Source organism: Pteronotus mesoamericanus, unplaced genomic scaffold, assembly GCF_021234165.1.
Source record: "Pteronotus mesoamericanus isolate MK-2021 breed Mesoamerican mustached bat unplaced genomic scaffold, CSHL_Meso_final contig_180, whole genome shotgun sequence".
Taxonomy (NCBI): domain Eukaryota; kingdom Metazoa; phylum Chordata; class Mammalia; order Chiroptera; family Mormoopidae; genus Pteronotus; species Pteronotus mesoamericanus.
This window is the reverse complement of record NW_026555076.1, coordinates 1,220,220-1,244,078: the sequence shown is the minus strand read 5'-3', so window position 1 is coordinate 1,244,078 and position 23,859 is coordinate 1,220,220. Positions and strand designations below refer to the sequence as shown.

General features: G+C 40.8%; 1 protein-coding gene and 1 pseudogene across 2 annotated transcripts; both read left to right on the top strand.

The window, feature by feature from the left end:
* The first annotated feature begins 201 nt into the window (after nt 1-201).
* On the top strand, nt 202-14,372 carry NOA1 (nitric oxide associated 1). Of its 2 annotated transcripts, XM_054566785.1 has the most exons (7): nt 202-1,370; nt 2,247-2,411; nt 3,568-3,773; nt 7,721-7,852; nt 9,056-9,172; nt 12,120-12,240; nt 12,917-14,372. In XM_054566785.1, exons 1-7 carry the CDS (start codon nt 221-223, stop codon nt 13,126-13,128), a joined length of 2,103 nt encoding a protein of 700 aa, XP_054422760.1. In that variant the 5' UTR covers nt 202-220; the 3' UTR covers nt 13,129-14,372. The 2 variants fall into 2 exon arrangements, with proteins under 2 accessions (XP_054422760.1, XP_054422761.1); XM_054566786.1 differs by lacking the exon at nt 9,056-9,172.
* Nucleotides 12,716-12,890, top strand: LOC129065547 (uncharacterized; annotated as a pseudogene).
* Nucleotides 14,373-23,859: the final 9,487 nt, after the last annotated feature.

Here is a 23,859-nt window from a genome sequence, read left to right as displayed (position 1 = left end):
AAGCCTCACAGCCTTCATTACGAGAATGTACATGATTAGATGCGGGAGGAGGAAACGAAATTTGGCGGCTGACAAATGACAGCTTTCAGGCAGTACCGGGCTTTTGTCTAGGGTTTAAAGCGCCTCGCGGGCCCCATCGCGCGTGCGCGCACGTGGCTCCACCCCTCCCCTACCACCGCCCCCCCCCGCCCCGCCCTCTGTGTCCAAGGCCGCGTTCCCCATGCTGCCTGCACGCTTGACGGGTAGACTGCTCTGGCCCTTACTTAGGGGATCCACTCCCACGGTAGTGCGCTCTGGCCTCCGCGAGCCGCTCCTCGAGAGACGATGCGCGGCCGCCACCTCCTCCCAGCACCCAGCGAGCCTGGGACGTGGGCTTCTTCGTGGCCCCACGGCAAGTGGGAGTTACGAAGGAAGGGACGACATGGAGGAGCGTTTTCTGTTCCCTGAGTACGTCTCGGAGCCGGAGCCCGCACCGGCTCTCGAAGAAGAGCTACGGGAACTGCAGCAGCGCCAGGAGGAGGAGGAACGACGGAAGCAACAGCGGCGGGAGGAACGGCGGCAGCAGAAGCTACGGGCCGGCCTCCGGGTACATCCAGTCGTGGGGCACCCAGACCCGACGGTGCCGCCCAGCGGCCTGAACTGCTCGGGCTGTGGGGCTGAACTGCACTGCCAGGACCCTGGCGTGCCCGGCTACCTGCCCAGTGAGAAGTTCCTTAGCGCAGTGGCACAGGGCGACGGCGGTCTGGCACGGACCGTGTGCCAGCGCTGCTGGCTACTGGTGCACCACCGGCGCGCCTTGCGCTTGCAGGTGAGCCGCGAACAGTACCTGGAGTTGGTGAGTGCTGCGTTGCGGCAGCCCGGGCCCGCTTTGGTGCTCTACATGGTGGACTTGCTCGATTTGCCCGACGCCCTGCTGCCGGATCTGCCCGCGATGGTAGGCCCCAAGCAGCTGATCGTGCTGGGGAACAAGGTGGACCTCCTGCCTCAGGACGCTCCCGGCTACCTGCAGCGGCTCCGGGAGCGTCTGTGGGAAGACTGTGCCCGCGCCGGGCTCCTGCGGCCCCCCGGCCACCGAGGGCCACTGCACCCCGGCGGGGGCGGGCCACCCGATGGGGAAGAGAATTGGAATCTCTCGGCCAGGTCCCGTACTATACTCACAGACGTGCGGCTTATCAGCGCCAAGACTGGCTACGGAGTGGAAGAGTTGATCTCTGCGCTTCAGCGCTCCTGGCGCTACCGCGGCGACGTCTACTTGGTTGGCGCCACCAACACTGGCAAGTCCACTCTCTTCAACACGCTCTTGGCGTCAGATTACTGCATCGCCAAGGGCACTGAGGCTATGGACCGAGCCACCATCTCGTCTTGGCCTGGTGAGCCTTAGGAGGTCCGCCCCCTTCGTGTTTTGTTTTTGTTTTGAGACAGAAGTCTATCAAATGTTTACTAAACCCCTTCGTTTTCCTAGATGCTTAATATCCACCAGGAACTGTCTGGAGCCTTCCTCTTAACAATTGTCTCCCTATTTTAGTCACACCTCTCTCTATTATCAGCTTAGGGCTTGGAATAGTAATACAAATATTTATGGAGCACTTCTGTTTTCCAGTCACGGTTCTAGACATTGGAGACAGATAAGCCAGGCAACAAAACAAAGTTCCTGCTCTCTTGGATGTTACCCTCTAGCTTTACTTTGTATGATTTCCTGGAATGTCCTTTGACTTTCTAAACCTACCTCCACTATCTTGAGTTTATTCATGCGATCAGTATACTATACACATTTTACATTTTAATAATTCACTAACACAGTATGATATGTGGCTTTGTTGAGAAGAAATGTTAATTTCGTGGCTTTAAGATGCAAAATGGGTCCTTCTGTGACCCTACTTGTGTTTAACATTTGGCAAAACTGTCTCATTTGTTTCTTTGAAACCAGCATTTAACTTTGCTTTGTAAGCTGTTCTTTCCTCCCCTGAATTATACACAGCAGTGCTTTTGTATAGGGTGGTAGGATGGGGAAAATAAAAAGAAATCAGGCTTGCTGATTTGGGATTCACATACTGGCTGAGCCTGTGAGCCAGTCTCTGAGCCCATTTCCTCACCTGTAAAGTAAGGATAATTTTGTAGAGTTGTCATGAAGGTTAAGTGAAATAAATCACAGTACTCAAAGACAGTGTGTAGCTCTTCAAAAATGTTACTTCTCCTCCCCTTATTCCCGTGTGCAATTTTATTAAATATATTGTTTGGTATTTCAGGAACTACATTAAACCTACTGAAGTTTCCTATTTGCAACCCAACTCCTTACAGAATGTTTGAAAGGCAAAAAAGGCTTAAAAAATATGCAACTGAAGCTGAAGAAGATCTTAGTCAGCAAGAACAAAACCAACTTCATCTCTTAAAAAAGCACGGTTATGTAGTAGGTAAGCATCTTCTACAGGAAGACACTTGGGGTCTACACTAAAAATTCCTTTTAAAATTTTTTTTTATTTTTTTATCTTCAGCAGAAGACATGCTGTCAGTCCTTAGAGAGAAGGGAAGGGAGGGAGAGAAAGAGAGGAAGAGTCACAGAACATGTTCACTGACCTTAGAGAAAGGGCAAGAGAGGATGACAAACATGGATCTGCTGCTTCCCATCCACATCCCAAGCAGGATCAACCTGGCAACCTAGGCATGTGCCCTCACTGGAATCAAGCCTGCAACTGTTTGGTCTTTAGGGCTGGCCCTGGACCAACTGAGTCACACTGGCCAGGCCTCTATGCTAAAATTCTTTGTTGAGCAACCTGAAATACTGCTGTCCGGGGCAAGCCAGTTTTTGTGGGGAGAGACTGCTTTCCTCAATCTGGAAAATCAAGGCCCTTTAGAGGCAAAGCCACTGTTTGGAAACTCAGACTTCATGGTGCTGAGAAAATTGAGAGTAGATACTTGGAGAAATCCAGGAAAGTAATCATAGAGTAACTGCCCACTTACCCAGTTTCAACAGTGAAAAGTATTCCCACTGAGATATGGCCCCACTCCTTGCAGACCAGTACGGGCTGTTGACTCTTAAGCAGCAGCTTTAAATAAGATGGTCCCCTTTTCTTGGTATCTCTTTTCAACCTTCATTTACTAAAAAGTTTAACTTCCAATATTTCCTTCCGTGCTCTCTGTACACAGCCAGCCATACACTTGATCCTTGCAAGAGTCTGGCCCCTGATGCCTTTTTTAAAAAAGCAAAGCCATTATCGTTGTATCTCACTTTCATACCTCATAGTCTTGGTAACTTGTTTGACACAAACATAAGAATTACCTCTCCAGCCCTGGCTGGTGTGGCTCAGTGGACTGAGTGCTGGCCTGCGAACCAAAGGGTCCCTGGTTCAATTCCCAGTTAGGGTATATGCCTGGGTTGCGGGCCAGGTCGCTAGTAGGGGGTGCACAAGAGGCACCCACGCATTGATGTTTCTGTCCCTCTTATTCTCCCTCCCTTCCCCCATGTCTAAAAATAAGTAAATAAAATCTTTAAAAAAAAAAAAAGAATTACCTGTCTAGAGTCAAAGGCTTTATAGGAGTGACTAAGAACTTCAATACAACTTGTTCTAGGAAGAGTTGGAAGAACATTCTTGTATTCAGAAGAACAGAAGGATGAAGCTGCCTTTGAGTTTGATGCTGATTCACTTGCCTTTGACATGGAAAATGAACCTGTTATGGATGCAGATAAATCCACTAAACATGTAGATCTGACTCCACAAGATGTGAAAGATGCCCACTGGTTTTATGACACCCCTGGAATTACAAAGGAAAATTGTGTATGTATTTGATGTATTTTAGAAACAACTTTCAATTGCATGAATACTATCTACCAATTAAGATAAAACACAGGAAAGGAGATATACTTTCATTATAGACTAAGTTTTGATTCATTCATAGAAGTGGTTCAGGGATGACTATATGCCATCAAGTTCTGTATTTCATTTGTTGGGCTTCACTGCTGACACCCTTATATTATTGTGCTTGTTACCTTAGTTAGGGAGACATTTACTGAATCATAGATTTTGAGGTTGAAAGAAATCATACTGCATTTTGCTATGTATAAAGTGCACCCACAGTTTTGTGCTCATTATACTTGGGATTATTTTCCCATGGTATGTGATCATTATGCCCATGTATAGTGCATATCATTATGTTTCCCTCAAAAATTTGGGCAAAAAAATGTGCATTATACATGGCTAAATGCAGTAAATAGCACTGCAGCCCAGCAGCCTATCCATGTTTGAAGTCCCTCTATAACATTTATCAGAGGGCATCAGCTTGAACTGATGAAAGGAGTGACTCATCATCAACTGAAGCAGTGACACCTTACCTCCCAAGGTAACCTGTTTGGTTTTGACCTGTTCTTTGTATTGAGGTGAGCAGTGTCCCTGTAACTTGTACTTACTGTTCCTCAAAGTTGTGTGGAATGGATGTAATAACCTATTTTTCTTGTCAGATTTTAAAATATTTTAAAGTATAATGTCCTGTCTCTTCCCCACTCTGCCTTTTCCTTTCTTTAGTTCATCCAGCAAACTGAGTATATACCGTGCTGACATAATCCAGAGTGCTTGTTCTTATTATATACATGTGTTCTCTTCTGACAGGCTATATACATCAACCCGTGTCCCTTTCAGAATGTTTTCTTTCACTTTTAAAATATAGCATTTTTATTGGCAATTCTTTCCTAGTATTAATGGGTGTTTAATTATATTTTATTGTTTATGCTATTACAATTGTTCCAGTTTTTCCCCTTTTTCCTCCCCCACCCACTCACCCCCACACGCTCAGGCAATTCCCATGCTGTTGTTCATGTCCATGGGTTATATATGTATGTTCTTTGCAGGATATTTTTGAATTTGTTTTTGTTCTTAGAGTATGACACTAAGAACTAAACTTCTTGTGTAAGTGCCCTCATATGAGAATAATTTAGAATAGGATTAAGTGTTCACATCTTTTTAATGCAATTGCAATATTAGCTGGGCAGCTTTGATTCTATCTCATTAAATTCAGCCTATATCCTACATACTCAATAAATCTCAGAACTTTTTATTTGCAGTTTTGATCATCATCCAAGTCATTAATTGACTCAAGTATGCATCCAGGATACAGCCTTACCGCAGATCCATTAATCAGCTTCCTTTGAATCTGGTTACTGACCAGTTTGTAAATCACCTAATTATCTCTATCTCCCTGTGAATAACATTGGTTTCTTAGGTACTTTTCCTTCCTTTGTCCCCTCAGGATTAGAGTTTCATTCTCAGAATTGTGTTCTATTTGGTGACCCATATCATAGAATCACATGGATCTTTTAACTTTCTTTTTCTCTCTTCTAGAATAATTGCTGTGTCCAGTCTTTCTTACCAATCAAAAGCTTCAGAGTAATTGGACTGTTTTCTAATAATGTTCTATCACTTTAACTTCAACTCATTTTTCCATTTTAGACTCAGGTCAGGGATAGCAGTTACTTTAGTCATATATGCCCTCTTGTCAAATAGTCAAAAAAGACAAGAATTTGCTAAATATGCTCGCCAGCAGAATGAGACCTCAAGTGGTTAGATATAAAGGATCTTTAAGGTAGTTTGCATCTGGTGTGAGATTACTGATATATTTATTTGAGGCCTTAAATAAGTGCTCCCCAAACCAAACCAAGAAATTCTGTTGTGAAATGGAAGTTCTAGTCTAAACAGTATTAAAAGGTTTCTTTCCTGCAGGTGGCTTTTAATGTGCTTTTTCAAACACAAATCCTGGGGAAAACTACTCGCAGCCCCCTTATGTATCTTCTTGTGAGCCTCTCTAGGTATCACATTTTTTATTTCCTTATTATTATTATTTTTTTTTTATGTTTTCAACATGAGTTATGTTCCTGTTTTAATCTTTTTTTTATTATTTTTCTTATTGTTGTTCTATTATAGTTGTCCCAATTTTCCCTGTTGCTCTCCCTTGCCCTGCCCATCACCCCTCACAATCTCCACCCTGTTGTCCATGTCCGTGTGTCATTTATACCCATTCGTTGATTAGACCCTTCCCCTACATTCCCCCCTTAACCCCATCTCCCCTCCAGGAAATAACACTGCTATGAACATACGGGTGCATAGGTTCTTTTGAACTGGTGTTTCAGGATTCTTAGGGGATAATCCCAGCAGTGGAATCACTGGGTCAAAAGGCAGTTCCATTTTTAGTTTTCTGAGGAAATTCCATGCTGTTTTCCATAGTGGCTGCATTCCCACCAACAGTACTAGGGTTCCCTTTTCTCCACAACCTCGCCAGCAATTACTGTTTGTTGATTTGTTAATGATGGCCATTCTGACCAGTGTGAAGTGGTATCTCATTGTGGTTTTAATTTGCATCTCTCTGATGGTTAGTGACGTTGAGCATCCTTTCATATGCTTCTGGGCTCTCCGTATGTCCTTGGAAAAGTGTCTGATTGGGTCCTTTGCCCATTTTTTTAATTGGATTGTTTGTCTTCCTTGAGTAGAGTCATATAAGTTCTTTATATATTTTGGAGATCAAACCCTTGTCCAAGATATCATTGGCAAATGTTTTCCTATATGGTTGCTTCTCTTTTCATTTGACAATGTTTTTCTTTAGCCATGCAGAAGCTTTTTAATTTGGTATAGTCCTATTTGTTTAGTCTTTCCTTTATTTCCCTTGCTCTAGTAGGAGTGTCCAACCTGCGGCCTATGGGCCACATGCACCCCAGGATGGCTATGAATGTGGCCCAACACAAAATCATAAATTTACTTAAAACCTTTTTTTCCCTCAGTTTTCATTAGTGTTTGTGTATTTAATGTGTGGCCCAAGGCACCTCTCCTTCTTCCAGTGTAGCCCAGAGATACAAAAAGGCTGAATACCCCTGCAAGGCTGCATGGGATATCTGGAATTTTACTGCCTATGTTTTCCTCTAGGACTTTTATGGTGTCATGGCGTATGTTTAATTCTTATCCATTTTGAGTTTATTCTGGTGTATGGTGCAAGTTAGTGGTCTAATTTCATTCCTTATTCTTTTTATGAAGAGCTAAGTTCACAAAAGGTTTTTTTTTTCCTTTTTTTTACCTTCTCTATTCTTTTCCTTTTTAAATCAGATATCAATTCCTTAAATCTTAACCAGAATCTTATACTTTCTGACTTTCCATTTCTACTTTCTCTAATCTATTAAGGAATTATTCATCCTTAGAAGCCAAAGGATTCATAACTTTCTCTAATATTTGCTGAGTATTTGGGGGAAATAACGAAACAAAAGACCAGAATTTAGAAAGGGGTTATTTAAGCTCTTTACCTGATCCTAGAATGCTCTGACCATTTTGCATTTAATGCACATGTACTTGCCACCAGGAAATAAGATAGCTTATTGCCTTACCTTTAACTGAAAACTGCTGCTCCCAAGAATCCTTGATGGTGAGAACGTATATTTCTATCTTGGGATTGAAACATCAGTGTTTTCAGTTCATGCCAATTTTGACATTTGGTGGGTGTTGCAGACTTAGAATTTAATACTCCCATAAATTTATTGTGTCAATACTCAAGACTAAATTGGCATAGAGCCATTTGTAAATTGATTCTTTTAGACAGAAAGAATGAATTAATTTCATGTGTAGCTAATTCTGACATACTTTGATTTATTGTGAAATCTGGGATTTTTTTCATCACTTTTTGTCTTATAGGTAAATCACAATATATCTTCAATAAAAGTAACTCTAAAAAAAAACTGCCCTTTGCTTCACAGATTTTAAACCTTCTAACAGAAAAAGAAGTAAATATTGTTTTGCCAACACATGCCATTGTTCCAAGAACTTTTGTGCTTAAACCAGGAATGGTTTTATTTTTGGGTGCCATAGGCCGCATAGATTTTCTGCAGGTAAGAGAACTCCGTATGTATTATTAAAAAATGACTTAGTATTGGGATTTATTTTAAGGAAGCAGATTTATGAACACTGGGAAAATATTGATAACTAGGTCATGACTGTATACAGCATTGATACACTATTCTTTTTTCCTTTAGAAAATGTCCATTAAAAAAACTTAGGAAAAATTAATGGGGGAGAAATACAGTAGTAGGGCTTAAAACTGTATCTTCAATAGGAGTTTGAGTACCCTGTACAGCTGGCATTAAGAAAAGCTACTGCCCTTATCCTGTGTGTTATTGTTTCACATGAGAATCATAGGGCAGCCCTTTAAGTACAGAGTTTATGTGCATTAAATAAATTCTGCACTCCTTTATATCCCATGTTATGTATGTATACTTTTATATGTGTGGTTTTTTGTTTGGTAGTCATTTATATAGCATTATTCTAGGGATTTTAGAGTATCTGTGGAATTGCTGCTCTCTTGCCAAAGTCAGGGGAAAAAGGAAAATGAAACATGATTGTGTCCAACAACATGTTTTGCAACTTGCAGCCCATTGCTTTAGCACAGTCCTTGGGTTTTGTGTTTGTTCACAATTTGTTGGAAATTTAGCCTTACACACTTAAAACCCTTATGTATTTCTTTAAAACTCACAGAATGTTAATTTTTTAAACTTAACTTTACCCAGAGACAGTTTGAAGCAGACAGTATTTCCGTGGTTTTTTTTTTTTTTTTTTTAAAGAGAAGTATCTTTCTTTAGCTCTGAGTGGTGTGGCTTGGTGCATTGAGTGCTAGCCTGCAAAACAAGGGGGTACCAGCTTGATTCCCAGTCAAGGCACATGCCTGGATTGTGGACCAGGCCCCCAGTAGGGCGCGCGCGAGGCAACCACACATGGATGTTCCTCTCCCTCAATTTCTCCCTCCCTTCCTCTGTCTAAAAATGAGTAAATTTTTTTTTTTGTCTTTTTTAAAAAGAGAAGCATTTTTCTTTAAACGATATCAACAAGCCTATGGAAGGAATCATAGTTTTACATAAACTGTTGAAATGCAGTGCTTCTGCTATGTTGTGCCCTTATTTTTAGGCATTAATACAGTTTGATTATAGCTGCCATACCAGTAGTAAAAAAAGGGAGCTTAATTTTTTTTAAATCATGTCTTATAATGTGCTGGTTTTGCAAGTTTTTCATTCTGTAAAATAACTTCTTTCTTTCTTAAGGGAAGTCAGTCAGCTTGGTTTACAGTTGTGGCTTCCAACTTCCTTCCTGTGCACATTACCTCCTTGGACAAGGCAGATGCTATATACCAGAAGCATGCAGGTCATACATTACTCAAGGTGAGGTGACACATTTTAGGTTAACATACACCATGACATACTGCCCCACGGCCCTGCAAAGAAATGCTTTGTTAGACAGAACCATTTTTGTTATACCATCAGCTAGTTCTCCCCTCACCTTGTTCTCCTGGAGGATTTGGCTACAAAATGAAGTGGGCCCTATAAGAAAAGGAATGTTGGACCGATCCTAGAAGAGCTACAGAGCTGTGTTTTCTCTAGCCTATACTTTCCAATATGGTAGTCACATGTGGCTATTTAAAGTAGTTAATTTAAAAGTAAATAAAATTTAACATTTTGTTCTTCAGTTGCACTAGCCACTTTTCAGCAGCTCAGCAGTCACATCATTGCAGAAAGCTGTACTGGATAATGCTGAGTGAAGAGAAGTTACAGATTTTCTCAGAACTCTGGGACCCTACTGGCACCTTAATAGGTGGAGGCCAAGGATGATGCTAAACATTCCGCAGTGCACAGGGCAGCCCCTCACAGCAAAGAATTATCTCGTCCAAAGTATCAGCACTGCCAATGTTGAAAGGCCCTGGTCTGGGCAGAAAAACTCTCCTCCCAGCTTCTTAATCCCAGGCATTTAGAGATTATCTCACCTCTTTTCTCCTGTTCTACTAGTTCCTTTCTTCAATCTATAAATATGATAAATATGATAAGGTTCAATCTATAAATATGATAAGGTCTCATCTTTAAAAACAAAACTCATTGTCCTTTTTATTCCTTTTTTTAACAATCAAGCTTGCTCCTGCTTCCTCATGCCCCTTCCTCTAAAGTCCCTGTTTGGCCCTTCTGTGCCACTAAAATTGTTCTTACCAAATTCACCAAAGACTCAGTCGGGATTGTTTTCAGCTCCCTAATGAGACATGCTGTAGACACTGTTGGCCAGCGAGTATTTATAGTGGTTAAGACCACTGGAGCAACACTGGACTCAAATTCCACTCCGTTCTACCCCACACAAAGCTGTGTGACTTTAGGCAAAAGTCACCTTTACCTCTCTGTGTTGAACCTCCATCGTGAGGTTGAGGTCTGGGGAGGATTAAGTTCCGGGGCACTGGTCTAAGCGCCATGTAAGCATCTGTGGCAGTGACAGCGATAGTGGTGGAACACAAATGTTGCAAAAATACCAGGTACACCCAATGCAGAGGTAATTTAACATTAATTTATGCTCATGCAACCAAAAATAAATCAAAACACAAAATACACATCTGCCCTTCAAAGATGATAAAAAGTAGCCTGGCTTGAGATACAAATGCTTCTCTCTGGATTTCCTAAAAAAAGCCAGACTGAAATTAAAACTCCATTGAAGTAACTGCCCTTAAGTTAATATTCCAGACTTGTAGGATTTGCCAAGTGGGTGAGCACACAAAGGCAGTTGGCAATATAGGATCTGTTACTTTTTCTACAACACAGGGCTTTAGTTCTATTCCATTTGTTCACTTTTAAGATGAAGTAGTAAGTTGAAGTACAGCTTGAGACTTGCAGGAAAGAAGACTTCCTTAGTTTATATGACATGGCGCTCAGAAACATGAACTCCGTGTTGCTCTACCCCATGTATCTCTCTAGTTTTCAGAACGGACATTACTGATACTTTCCAAAGCAATGATTCCAGTTGTCTCTCCCAGTGTGGCCTAAGCAGTTCCTCTCTGAATCCAGCCCTGGAGCTCAAGCTGCAATCTGCTTTCATTAGGCTGTTTTTGAGATCCTTAAGCATTTTCTCAGCTTCCAGTTTTTACCGCCCTCCTCCCACCCCCACCTCACACATAACCTCCCCGCCACAAGAGCAGTGGTTCTCAACCAGCATTGATTTTTGCCCCCCAAAGGACATTGGGCAATGACTGGAGACATTTTTGGTTTTCACAACTTGGCAGGTACCAGGTAGAGGCCAAGGATGCTGCTAAAAGGCTGACACTGCACAGGACAGCCTCCGCAGTCCCCAACAACGCATCGTCCAGTGCAGTGTCAGTGGCGCTGAGGTTGAGAGCCCAGCACTGGAGAGATCTTCCCCAAATACAGAGCGGGTCGTGGTGGTGGTGGTGGTGGTGGTTATCATCTCTGTTCTCTTTCCTCTTTATAATCCCTTGGTAGTTTCACATTACTGAGAAGTTTGCACTGATAGCCTCATCTCTAATATATAGACACACAACATACTCTGGACAGGTAAACTACAGTTCCCCAACTTATCCCTTTTCCTTATTTTGTATCTATACATGATGCTAACCCAGAATAACTTTCCACTGAATCACTTTGGCCTGTTTCTCAAAATACTGCATAGATATTGCTGCTTCATTAATGTTTTCCTTGTCCAAAACCCATTCATTACTTCTTCCTCCACCACCATAGTACTTAATAAATGCCTCTCATCACATTTCTTACCTTGTAATTGGTTTACATGTTATTTCCACTGATCTTCTGATCTTCCTGGGGGAAGAGTCCATACTGTAACATCAATTTTGTCCCTAGTGCTAAACACAGAGATACCTGTTAATGAATAGTTATTATCCAGTCACTTCCAATTCATGGAAACATCCGTAAACATAGAAGCAGTATCTTGTATATGTACCCTTGACTTGTCATGAGGCAGGGGTTAATCCTTGTGGGCAGCTTATAAGAGGCTAAGGTATTTGGAAAGATTTGCTTTAATTGCCCAACATTACTCTGTGTAAGGCTTTATGGAGGGCTGTAAAAACAGTGCAAACTAATAAAGCAAGATTCTGCTATCAGGAAGTTACCACCCACACGTGGCCCCTGGCACTGGGAACTGGAAGCTTCCTGTGCTTCTCATTTGACCTAGAAGTGATTGGGGGTTTTTTTCAATAGTTAATGATTAAAAAGATTTTATTCTTGATCCTTGTACAGAATTATCTTACCAGTGTTTTAATTAGTATCAGAGTTATGGGGAATTTAATTTGAACTTCCAAACGTCTTCATTTTATCTGCTTGGAAGGTTCCAATGGGTGGCAAGGAACGAATGGCAGAATTTCCTCCTCTTGTTGCTGAAGACATTGCATTAGAAGAAGGCCTTGGGGAATCTGAAGCAGTGGCCGACATCAAGTTTTCCTCTGCAGGTAATTTTACATCAGGCCCTTCTTTAAAGGTGAATAAAGCAGACTTTTTATATTTTTGTTGAAATGTGCCTTAACTAACATAAGGTGAGTATTTTAAGGTATGCATACTAGTTTATTCATAAAATGCAACCTACTCTGAAAGTAAATTTGTAACTTTTTACAAATGCATTGTATGCTTTTTTAAAAAATTGAGTGAAAGAGAACAGTAGCCTCCTTCAGTGCTCCATTTTAAGTTTTAGTGTAGTGGTTTTCTTTTTCTTTTTTAAATTTTTTATTTATCGATTTGAGAGAGAGAGAGAAAGGGGAGAGAAACATCAATTTGTTGTTCCATTTATCTATATATTCATTGGTTCATTCTTTTGTGTGCCCTGACTGGGGATCAAACCCTCATCCTTAGCGTTTTGGGACAACCCTCTAACCAACGGAGTTTCCTTTGTAGGGCAGGTTTAGTGTTTTCATTAAGACAGTTGCTAACATACTTACCTGGCAGGACAGGCACCATGATCTCACGTGAAGGTGGTTTTCCCAGGGCGAGGCTTATCCACTGCACTCTGGATGCGCTGACCCCTGTGGTGTCCCCCACTGTGGAAAACTCGACTGCATAATTTGTGGTAGTGGGGGAGAGGAGGCAGAGAGTTGCTGATACCATTTTGTGTTCTGTCACATGCCTGCACAGGTTGGGTTGCAGTAACGCCTCAGTTTAAGGACAGACTGCATCTCCGTGGCTATACCCCTCAAGGAACAGCGCTGACAGTGCGGCCCCCTCTCTTGCCACATATCGTTAACATCAAAGGAGAGCGCATCAAGAAAAGCGTGGCCTATAAAACCAAGAAGCTTCCTTCCCTTGTGTACAATCTGCGGAAGAAGAAAAAGCAGATGAAAATATAAAGCTGACCTTGCTCATGCCGAATATTAACTATAGAGCTGTAATTTTTTTTATTACTCAGAACTGTGCCTATTTGTAATGTACTAAGTTTGTAAATACAAGTTTTCTTGGAGGGTGTGTATGTAAGTGTGACCCAAATACTCGTACACCTAAAAAGGAGTTTTGCTACATTCAAGTTTCTCTCACTACTGTTTTTTTATTGAGACCAGATGTTACTTCTTATTTGCAGTCTAGTTAAGAGGACAACTTAGCAAGCGGCATATGAAAAGGTAGCAGAAAATCAATTTCTCCAAGTAAGATAGAAGTGAGTGGGTGGCTCTGCACCATGTGGTCGACCAAGGATCCAGCTGGTGGAACACTCCACGACTTCCATCTCTCGGCCTGGTGTTTGCTTGGGTGGCCACCCTTTCCCAGTGGGAGGGAGACAGGAGTGGAGATGAAGAGCAAGCAGCTTCCCTGTTTAAAAGAAGGGGCCAACCTGAAGTTGCATACACCAGTTCACACAGTCATTGCTCAACAGTCACATGGCCATAGGCACCCACAAGAAGCTGGGCGATGTGGGGAAAATAGGGACCATTTCAGATTTTTCTTACTTAAGAAGAGAAGGGGAGAATGAACACTGGAGAATAAATAAAAGTTTACCATACATGAGTTAAAAGTGTCTGAAAATCTTAGGTAAAAAAAGGTTCAAGTTATATCTTGTCAGCCTCCATAGTCTATTGTGCAACTATCCGAGAGTTTAACCATTTTAACATTTGTATACACTATATAACATTACATCAATCAGATGTTTTTATCTTTTGTTATTCCTAGATGAATACAATGAGCAATTAGCAAGTCAAGTTCCAGATGCCTTCCTTGTCTGAAGTTGAGATAAATGCTAGTGGGATATGCTGGCCTGAAACGCAGTCAGGTCTGTGAATTTCTTGTAGACTAGGGTTTAACATAAACTTTTTAAATTGCTTTATTTTATTTTATTGATTTTAGAGTGAGAGAAAGGGAGAGAAAGAGAAATGTTGATTTGTTCTTCCACTTATTTAGAGAATCGGAAGACACTACCCAACTGAGGTACTCAGCTGAGGCAGCATAAACTTCTTGATAGTCTCTTGTTCTGTCAGTATGTACCCTCTAGTCCCTCTTCTCACTAAGTCCTCTCAGAATAAATAGGTAATATTTTAAAATGCAACTTGTAAAAACTTTGTAGATCTGTCCTTCATCGTGTTTGAAAATGAGTACTATAGGCATCTTGAGGAAGGTAGTTTTTTATGTTTAAAACTGCACTTAAGTATGTGGGGCCATCCCTCGTTCCCAGATAATAAATGCCAGTAGCCTCTCCACCCTACTCCATCAGTCACGGTGGCAAACTAAAACTACCGCTGACATTTTTAAACTCACCCTCCAGAGGGCGGTAGCTTCCCAAGTTCAAATTGGTAGGTTATTTCTCGTTTTTCACTTTGGACAGAACGAAATACCCTTAGTTTTACAAAGTTAAATTGCTGCCATTATATTTTTATCTACTGTTCATAGTTTGCAGCTTAGGTCTGCTCTTTAGAAAAAAATCAAGGGAATATGGGAAACTTGGCATTTGTAGAGAAATACAGAACCTAAAAACTGATGCAGCCATTACCCTGGTAATTGCTAAAAACATATTTTTGAAAGTAGAACATCTCTCCCTCTTCTCTCTAGGCTTTTAGGCCTCTTGACTAATGAAGATTTCATTTTTAACATTCATAACTGTTATCCTCAGGTCTCTTTTACCTCAAAAATTCAATGTTTTATTTCATAAAGCTTGACTGAGGCATGTCTAAAAATGTCCCGAGGTGCCTTGCTAGGAGTTGCAAACAGTGCAATTTACTAAGTTTCCCTTTCCCCAGTTATATTAGTTCATTTCCTCGGGTCTTCATTTTCTCACCTATAAAATGAGGAAATGACAGATTTTTCTCAGTCCAAACCTTTTATGATTCTCAGTAAAAAAAGCAGGAAAGCCAGGAAAGGGTGGTTCCAGTGCCTCACACACAAAGACACTCCATGATTAGAGAGTTGAGAACTTCTGCTAGGATCTGGCATTAATTTACTTGATATTCTGCTAACCTAATGCAGGCCAGGATCACTGCGGGCCTATTCAACTGGTCCACAGTGGATTTTGCTTTAAGAAAGTTGGTTTCTGAGCTTTAGTCAGTTTACTGATGCTCCTTAATCCATTAATCTGAGTATAAAGACTTCCCTTGAGTCAGTAATCATTTACACATGGCAGCTTGCAGGAATTAGTAAAGAGGACAAATTAATGGCTAAGTGTCAGGACAGCCCCCTCATTCCACAGAACAGGTTCTGAATGGCTAGAAAACAAGCAAGTTTATGTTAGATCGTTTACTTGGGTCTGTGGCCTTGTGGTGTTCGGTGTGCCACTTCTTTTGTATTCATGACAACTAAAAAGACAATATATGTGCCTTAAAGGGCTTTTTAATTTCTGTGTGACACTAAACTCAGTTTTATTTTTTAAAGTTACACTTTTTTTCCCCCTCTTTAAACCAGCACCATTTTTTCTAAAGTTACTGAGGAAGTTCAGTTTAACACACTTTGGATTTTTAATCACCATAAACGGCAAGCTGTACCCATCATTAGGGCTTACTGTGTAGTTCCCGAGAGTCTACATTTGTTTATGATACTTGCCACACTTCCCATGACCAAGGAGAAGTGGCATGCAGATTCAATCTTATGCACTTGTGTTTTTTGATCATTCAGACACTTCTTGCAAAAGGGAGATCAAGACTCGTTTCCTGCAGATGACTAACTTGGAGCTTCAGCTGTCCCAGCCGTAGCAGAGTTGTTATTGCTTCACTGGGTAGGCACCCAGCGCTGAGGCAAGCTGTTTCGTAGACAGCCTCTGATCATTTACCCTGGCTGCCCTCCCACTTGGCTCTGCCTCATGGAGCAATAGAATCATTTCCATTCTTTCTCAAACTGTTCCATTTTCTCTTGGCTGCTTTCCTCCTCCCAGGGGAATTGTTTTCCCTCAACTGTCAAAGAGTAATGCTTAAACATTAAAAACAAGACTTCAGAGTCATGTGAATCAAGTAGGTAGCACCTCTGCCTGCTCTTAATGCCTCTCTGTCATGACCTGTAGTGGCAAGGGACTGGTCAAGATTGATACTTGAATACCGTATAGGAATGTTGCCTCACCTTTTCCCTTCCTGTCAAAGGGCATCCATTTAGCAAAAGAGTTTCACTATCTGAATATTTCTGAGTATATATTTAGATCGTCCTTACAACACCCGTTGGCTGGAAACCCCAGATTCCTGTTTTTCAAAACTTTCCTTTTACTTCCTAAATAATTCTCAGAATTTACCTTCTGGGTAGTGAACCTACTAGAAGAATATTAGGTCTTAACATTCTCATTGCAATAGATGCAATAGGTATGATGCTTAATCACAGACATTGTTGGTACCTTTGGCCTGTAGCTGCAGTAAATTTAAGAAAACCGAGACCACCAAAAAAAAGACACATGTGCTAAAGGACACATCATCAGGTGATTTGGGAAGTGAAAAACTGCCAAGATAATTTCTTACTTTTCAGTAAGTCCCTGGAAAATAGGCATTCAATGCACAAATGAATGAATTAGGAGAATGAGGGAATTTTTTGTTTGTATGATTGGTTAGTTTATGTCTTCCCTGGACAGTAGCAACAGAGCAGACTTAAATTTGCTCAGTAGAATTTATACTTTTCTAGGGTTTCTTCCTTTCTTACATAAAGGCAGAAGTACCTCACATTAGTTGTATTTCAGACTACTCACAGTTGCTGTAGTCATAGGATGGCCCATATATCATATCATTAATTTCTTTACATTCCTATAACAGCAGCTAGCTCTTGCATTGAGCCAGGTGCTATCTGAAGTGCTTTACGTATATTAACCGAATCCTTACAACAACCCCATGCAGGAAGTAGTATTACCTGCATTTACAGATCAGGTAACCGAGGCTCAAGCACCTTGTCCAGGGTTACACAGGTAATAAGTGATGGAGCTCTGATTCAAACCCAAGCAGCCTAGCTCCAACACCCCTGTGAGTTTTTTAAATTATATAGTAAAACTGACTTGTTTACCTTTTGATCTACTGTTCTATAGGTTATAATATTTTTATAGGTTAACAACCACCATTATCAGGTCACAGAACAAGCCCACCAGCACCCATGTGTTTGATCACTATACCGTACTTCCTCTCTGTACTAGAGAGCCCATCACAAGTCTAAGGGCCAGAACTTCTCAACATGAGGGGGGAAACATTATCTCAGAAAAAAGGTACAATAACTCACTTTGAAGACATCCAAAAGAAATGACACAATTTTCTTTTTAACTGTGTAACTGCTACTTGTCTTTCTAGCTTTCTGTGATTCCTACCATATACAATTCTACCTTAAAAATATTTAAGAGCTGGGGAGGGGTGTGTGTCAGGTGCTACATCCTTGCAGTCTTACTTTACCAGTGCTACCCAAACCTAAACAAATGTCCCTCTGTGATTTCCACACTGTCTTAGCATCTCAGAGAGCTTTAAATTGACTGTGTTTACCCTGACTGGTGTGGCTAGGCGTTGGGTTGGGCGTTGTCCCACAAACCAAAAGTTCACTGGTTTGATTCCTGATCAGGGTACATGACTGGGTTGTGGCCCAGGTGCCCAGTTAGGGGCCTGTGAGAGGCAACCTTCCTTGCACATCGATGTCTTTTCTCCTTGTCTCTTAGAATAAATAAAATCTTTTAAAAGAATAAAAATAAAATAAATAAATTGACTGCTTTTGTGGCTCTCTGGGAATCTTTTTACATTCTAGTGAGCTTTTCCAAGTACCACGGACAGATCACAGCATGAGTGGAGATCCTGACCCACAATTCCAATTAAAAAAATAGTAAACAAGATACACGGGAAATCTGGAATGCAAACATCTACAGAATTACACCACTAAACTATCATAGAAGAGAAACTGATTTTTAACCCTGGCCCTACTAGTGACATAGAATGAGAACCAGTGGTCCCCATTTACTCACAAATCACATAGTTTGAAAATCAAAATTAATTTGGCTCCGCATTTGTTTAAATGGCCTTGTCTCCCACTTGTGTAGCACTCATCCTGTTTTCTGTTCCTTTGAACATCTGACCAACTAAAGGAGGATTCTAGTTTTCTGATTTAAAACTTTCTATTATCTCCAGTTTTTCTCAGCATTTTAACATCTGGCCTAAAAAAGATTTATTTTTTTTCCTGCTTTTGACTTTAAACTATGGTTAAATACTCAACAGGATAGAAAATTAGAAAAATGAGGACTACTTCCCTTTAAGATGACAGATAAAAGGTGTGTTTTATTGAAGCACTAAAGAATATGTCTTTTTTCATGGAATAAAGCTATTATGTAAAGCTAATTCTGAGAAATGTGTTGAAAATTTTCAGCATGGGAACTTGAATGAGATTGTTCAACAAAGGAAAATAATGCTTAACAGTCCCATTTACCCATTAACTCCCCCATTTGGCATGGAGTAAGTCACTTCTGGGTACAGTTGCTTGCTTAATTGGAAATGCTTCTTTTTTTTTAATTAACTAGACTGAGGGCATGATTAAGTTTGTATCCACATCTATTGCTGAGTTAAACAACACTACAAATTTGGTGACTTTAAGCAAGCATTTATTTGCCCCCATTCTTTAGTTTGGCAGTGTAATCTGGGCTTAGCTTAATAGTTCTGCTGAGGACATGCATTTGCAGATCTCACTGCATGTCAGGAGTTGCAGCTGGGGTGGTTGTAACAGCTGGGCCTTATTCCATTAGCCTCTCTATCTAGCAGGGGTGTCCACCCTTTTAGTGTCTCTGGGCCACACTGGAAGAAGAGTTGTCTTGGGTCAACTCTTAACACATTAAATACATTGCAATACATAATCATCAAAACTCATAATGTTTTAAGTAAATTTATGATTTTGTGTTGGGCCACATTCATAGCTATCCTGGGCCAGGCTGGACATCCCTGGTAAGGTCTCATCCTCACATAGGCTAATTCAGGCTTGTCCACAAGGTGACTTGTTCAGAAAGTCAAGAGTATGAGAGTAGAGGCTGCAAGGTCTTTGGAAGCCAAAGTTCAGAAGCCATACATTGTCACTTTGTGACAATGTCACTTTGTGACCTACATTCTGTGGGTCAAATCAAGTCCTAAAGGCAGCACAGATTCAAACTGATTGGAAGGGCTGTGAAGAATTTGTGGCCATATTTATCCACCTTGGGGAAAATGCAGTATAACATATTATCTGTTCTAATGACCTTATACAAAGAGAATCTAACCTTGCAAATCTATCAAGTAAGAAATATGATGCTAAAGTTACCTCAGGAGTCAGATGCGTAAAGCAGCTATGTGACTGAGGAAAGGAGGGAGAGACAGTGAAATTTCTATTCCATCATAAATCTTTTTGGGAATATTTTGTTTTTAACTGTGCAAGTATTATTGGGCTGACCAAAACATGTTACCTTTTTTTGGTATGATAGCTCTAGTAGTGCTTAGTTGTCTTTTAACTTCGTTTGAAACAATTTTGTTAGATTTTATTGTGACAACTGTCATATATCAATGTCCATTAAAAAAAAAAATCCTTATCAAAACTGGTTTTTGTGCGATTTTATTTTATTTTTAAAGATTTTATTTATTTTTAGAGGCTAAGAGAGGGAGAAAGAGAGGAAGAGAAACACTGGTGTGAGAGATATCAATTGATTGCCTCTTGCAGGCCCCCAACTGGGGATCTGGCCCACAAACCAGACTGTACCCTGACTGGGAATCAAACTGGTGACCTTTTGATTTGCAGGCCAGCGATCAATCTACTGAGCCACACCAGCCAGGGCATGTGCAGCCATTTTAATACTAAAGATGGAAGGAAATATACAACATTTTTAGCATATTATGCTTTTTACTTTAAGAAAGGTAAAAATGCTACTGACGTGCAGATTTGTGCAGTGTATGGAAAAGGTGCTGTGACTGATCAAACTTGTCGAAAGTGACTTGTAAAGTATCTTGGTACAATTGACATTTGGCCAAGTCAGTCTTTGCTGTGGGGCTGATGCATTAGAAGATGGTTAGCATCACCCCTGGCCTCTACCCACTAGAGGCCAATTGCAGGAGACGGCCACCATACTCACATTATCCAAATCAATAGTTATTGGTGAAAATGAAAAATGTTTTTATTTTATGGAAAAAATGTAATGGACTTTTTGACCAACCCAATACTTTGGTAAATTTAAAATGAAAAAAAGTTTACTCTTCAAGAAGGAAAAAAGTTGACGGCTTGAGGAAGAATCCAGGCTGAGGATCCTGAGGCCCTAGAAACTTTTCAGCCTCCAGAACCAGGGAGAGGGGTGGTGGTGATCTGGGGTTGGAAGTGACTTCAGAGCCCCTTTTCGCATTGGCCGTTTACCAGCGGTTTTCGACCCATCTCCATACCCCTCTACATCTGTTCCAGTCCTGTCAGAGCACACTGGGTCCAGGCAGAGTCGTGGAGGAGGGGACCTTGTGGAATGTGTTGAGGGGAATATTTGCAGTCCTCCTTGCTCCTAAACCAGTCTTTAAATCAGTGTTTTATTAGAATTTTACACTGGGGATCTAAAGTATTAGCTTAATTTCTATCTGTTACAGCTCCGCTCTGGAACTCTTGAGAGAGTATTATTGGCAGGGCAGAATTTGGGCATGCCTAGGTTCCTGGCTTCAACTCAGTCACATCAAAGAACAATAAAACCTCTCAACTTTAAAACTCTAACAAGATATGCAAAACACACAAAACCACTTCATCTTCTAAATATCTGGTATTCTCCAAGGAGCAGCAGAGGCTTACCCTGCTATGTCAAAAGCCTGGAGGGTGGTAGATGCGGAGACAGGTTAAAAATGGTGCCACATGAGAGAGGGGTTGGGAGGTTGGGTGAAAAAAGAGAAGGGATTAAGAGGTACAAATTGGTAGTAACAGGATAGTCAGAGTTGTAAATTACAGCATAGGGACTATAGTCAATACTGTCATAGTAACAATGTCTGGGGCCAGGTGGGTATGTGAAGTATCAGGGGGACCACTCTGTAGAGCAGATGACTGTCTCCAGCCACTATGCTGTACATCTGAAATGAATACAGCACAATGCTGAATGAGGGGTGTAAGTGAAAGATTAAAAATATAACCAAGTTTCAGATCTTTTTAAGAATCAAAAACCAGTAAACAACGCCCAGCATATGCACAAGTTTCCCAGCTACATTGCAGAAGAATGCATTTCCTTAATATCCATTCAAACCTAAATTTATGAATCTAGCCTCCTCAGCCAAGACACTAAAGCTGCAGCTTGTTAGTCACTACTATCCTATTTACTGACAAATTCAATACAAACTTTTTCCAGACTCTAAAAAATGAAAGAACTATTCATACTATCCCCACCAGTTAATGTGAAAACTATCATAAAAATGAAAAGGTGCAAAGTTATAACATGAAAGATTTTAAAAGCTTTATGAATTTCATCCTATTTTTACAGAATTGTTAACTTTGTAAAGGCCCCTTAGTTGACAGTGTTTAGACAAGATCTGGGATCTGGGGACCTGCAAAGGTCTCAGGGTATATACTCTATGATTTTCCCAACTCTACTGTAAAGCACATTTCCTTTGTATGACCCGAGTCCAGGGGACCTACCTCCACAAGGGGTCCTTCTTCTGGAGTTCACTGACTTGAGACCAAGGCCCTAAGTCCGTGCCTCTGCCTTCACCTGCACGGGGTGAGCTGACCTGGGGCTGCTTGCCAGTGAGCCATCTGCTCACCCAGCCAGAACTCCAGCCAGCGATAGTGCAATGTACAGGCAGGGGTGTGTGTTTCTGCCTGGTGGATACCAAGCAAGAAGCTAGGCCCTCATGTTGAGGCTATTTGTTGCTCTCACCTTTCCTCTGTCTAGAAGAGATGTCCTGTTTAGGTAGGACTGTACCACTACCTATTGTTTCTGGGAGACTGGCATAAACCTCCTCCAAATATCTGCAACTCAAGTGATATTCCAATAAATGGATCAGGTGAAACAAATACCAAGGCTTACAATACAGCAGGCTCACAAGGTCCAAGAGACAAGGACATTTTCAGGAAAATCCAATTCTTAATGTTTTAAAATAGATACCTACATAATGGACACAGCAGCTTATCTGAAATCACCAGCTTATACTCAGTTGTAGGCATAAATAGAATCAAAGCACAATTGTTTTATCCTAGTGTACTTTTATCTCAAAGAGGTGAAATTAATCTTACTGCTGGTAAGCTTCTTAAGGTCTTTAGTAAATACAGTCAATAGAGTGCCCTCTATGTCATGTTAATGCATTAAACCTTGTTAATTAAGAACATTCTGATTAGACTTAAATCCCTTTGACTATCCATCCTATTATTTTATTTTAGCATCCATTTCCCCACATTATATTCTTCACTTAATCCGAAAGTGTGGCACAGACCCGTCACTTACTACTTGGGTGACATCGGGCAACTCATCTTTAGAAAGCAAGGTGGGAGTAACAACCTACTTCTTAGGGATGTTAAGGAGATTAATAGTTAATCTATGTGGTTAGATCCTAGTACATCTAGAATACTCATAATGCTAATGCAGGATCTCCAGTCTCAAGCAAAATGTTCACCCATTACCTCTGGGGATCCCCAGATGACTCATGAGCAAGCCCTGCCTACTCTTACATGAAATGAGCCACTTTCTTCCTCCCAAACAGCTCCCTTCTATGGAATTTCCCACTTCTGTGCATAAGGCTCAGGGCAGCCACAGGCAATGTCTCCTCACACAACTGCTGCCACTACTGACCAGTGAAATTATCACCTCCATTAGTGTCCCTACCAAGGTCTCCCGGTTCTTCTAACACTGCTTATGACCATCACTACCCTTGCATTTCTCTGGATTCTAGGTACTGCAATCACCGTAGTTACCTCGGCTAGTACTAACTCCAAGGCCCCATGCTCGCTTACTGAGCAAACTGGCCTTATTCTCAATCTTTTAAGGTAAGCTGTATCTTGTCAGAAAAAATCTTTCTTCTCTCATGCAAGTAAGGCTTCCACTGGGCTTCTTACACTGGTCCACTAGAAATGACTGAATTCCAGCAAAGGCTGTAGCTTATGCTCATGTAGGGACCTATGCTTTATTAAATTGTAACTTAATGTAGCATTATGTGGATAACTCATTCACTCCAGTAAAGTTAGTTAAGTGCCAAAGTGCTATTCCCCTACTACCATTATTTTGCCATGTATAATGTGCTGCTCCCATGTATAACACGCACCCACATTTTTGGCCCAAACTTTCAGGAAAAAAATCTTTTAATTTTTTAGTTCAATTTTTAATGTATATTCAGAAACCGATTATCGTATTCCAGGGTATTATTTTGCACACAGGTATTGTTATTGCTTTCTAGAATTGCACTTTTAACACATAAGCATAAATAAAAGAATTAAGAACATTTCTCTAGATGTGCAATTAGTACTACCCATGTATAATGCGCATTCTTAGTTTTTCCTTAAATGTGGGCAATAAAAGTTTGCATTATACACAGCAAAATACAGTACATATATGCTGAACATTAGTTGTTGGACATGTTATTCGCCCTTTTAAGCACTAAATATTTCAAATATATAATCTTCCATGTAAAAAAAAAACAAACATAGTTTAAGACTTGACTATTGACGAATCTAAAAGATTTGCTAATCTTAAGAACACAAGCATAAAC

Bases quoted from the DNA above. Each gene is read 5' to 3' on its own strand.
- NOA1 (XM_054566785.1), top strand. From the start codon at position 221: ATGCTGCCTGCACGCTTGACGGGTAGACTGCTCTGGCCCTTACTTAGG. The intron at 1,371-2,246 runs GTGAGCCTTAGG...TTGGTATTTCAG, and splicing joins CACCATCTCGTCTTGGCCTG to GAACTACATTAAACCTACTG. The intron at 3,774-7,720 runs GTATGTATTTGA...TTTGCTTCACAG, and splicing joins GAATTACAAAGGAAAATTGT to ATTTTAAACCTTCTAACAGA.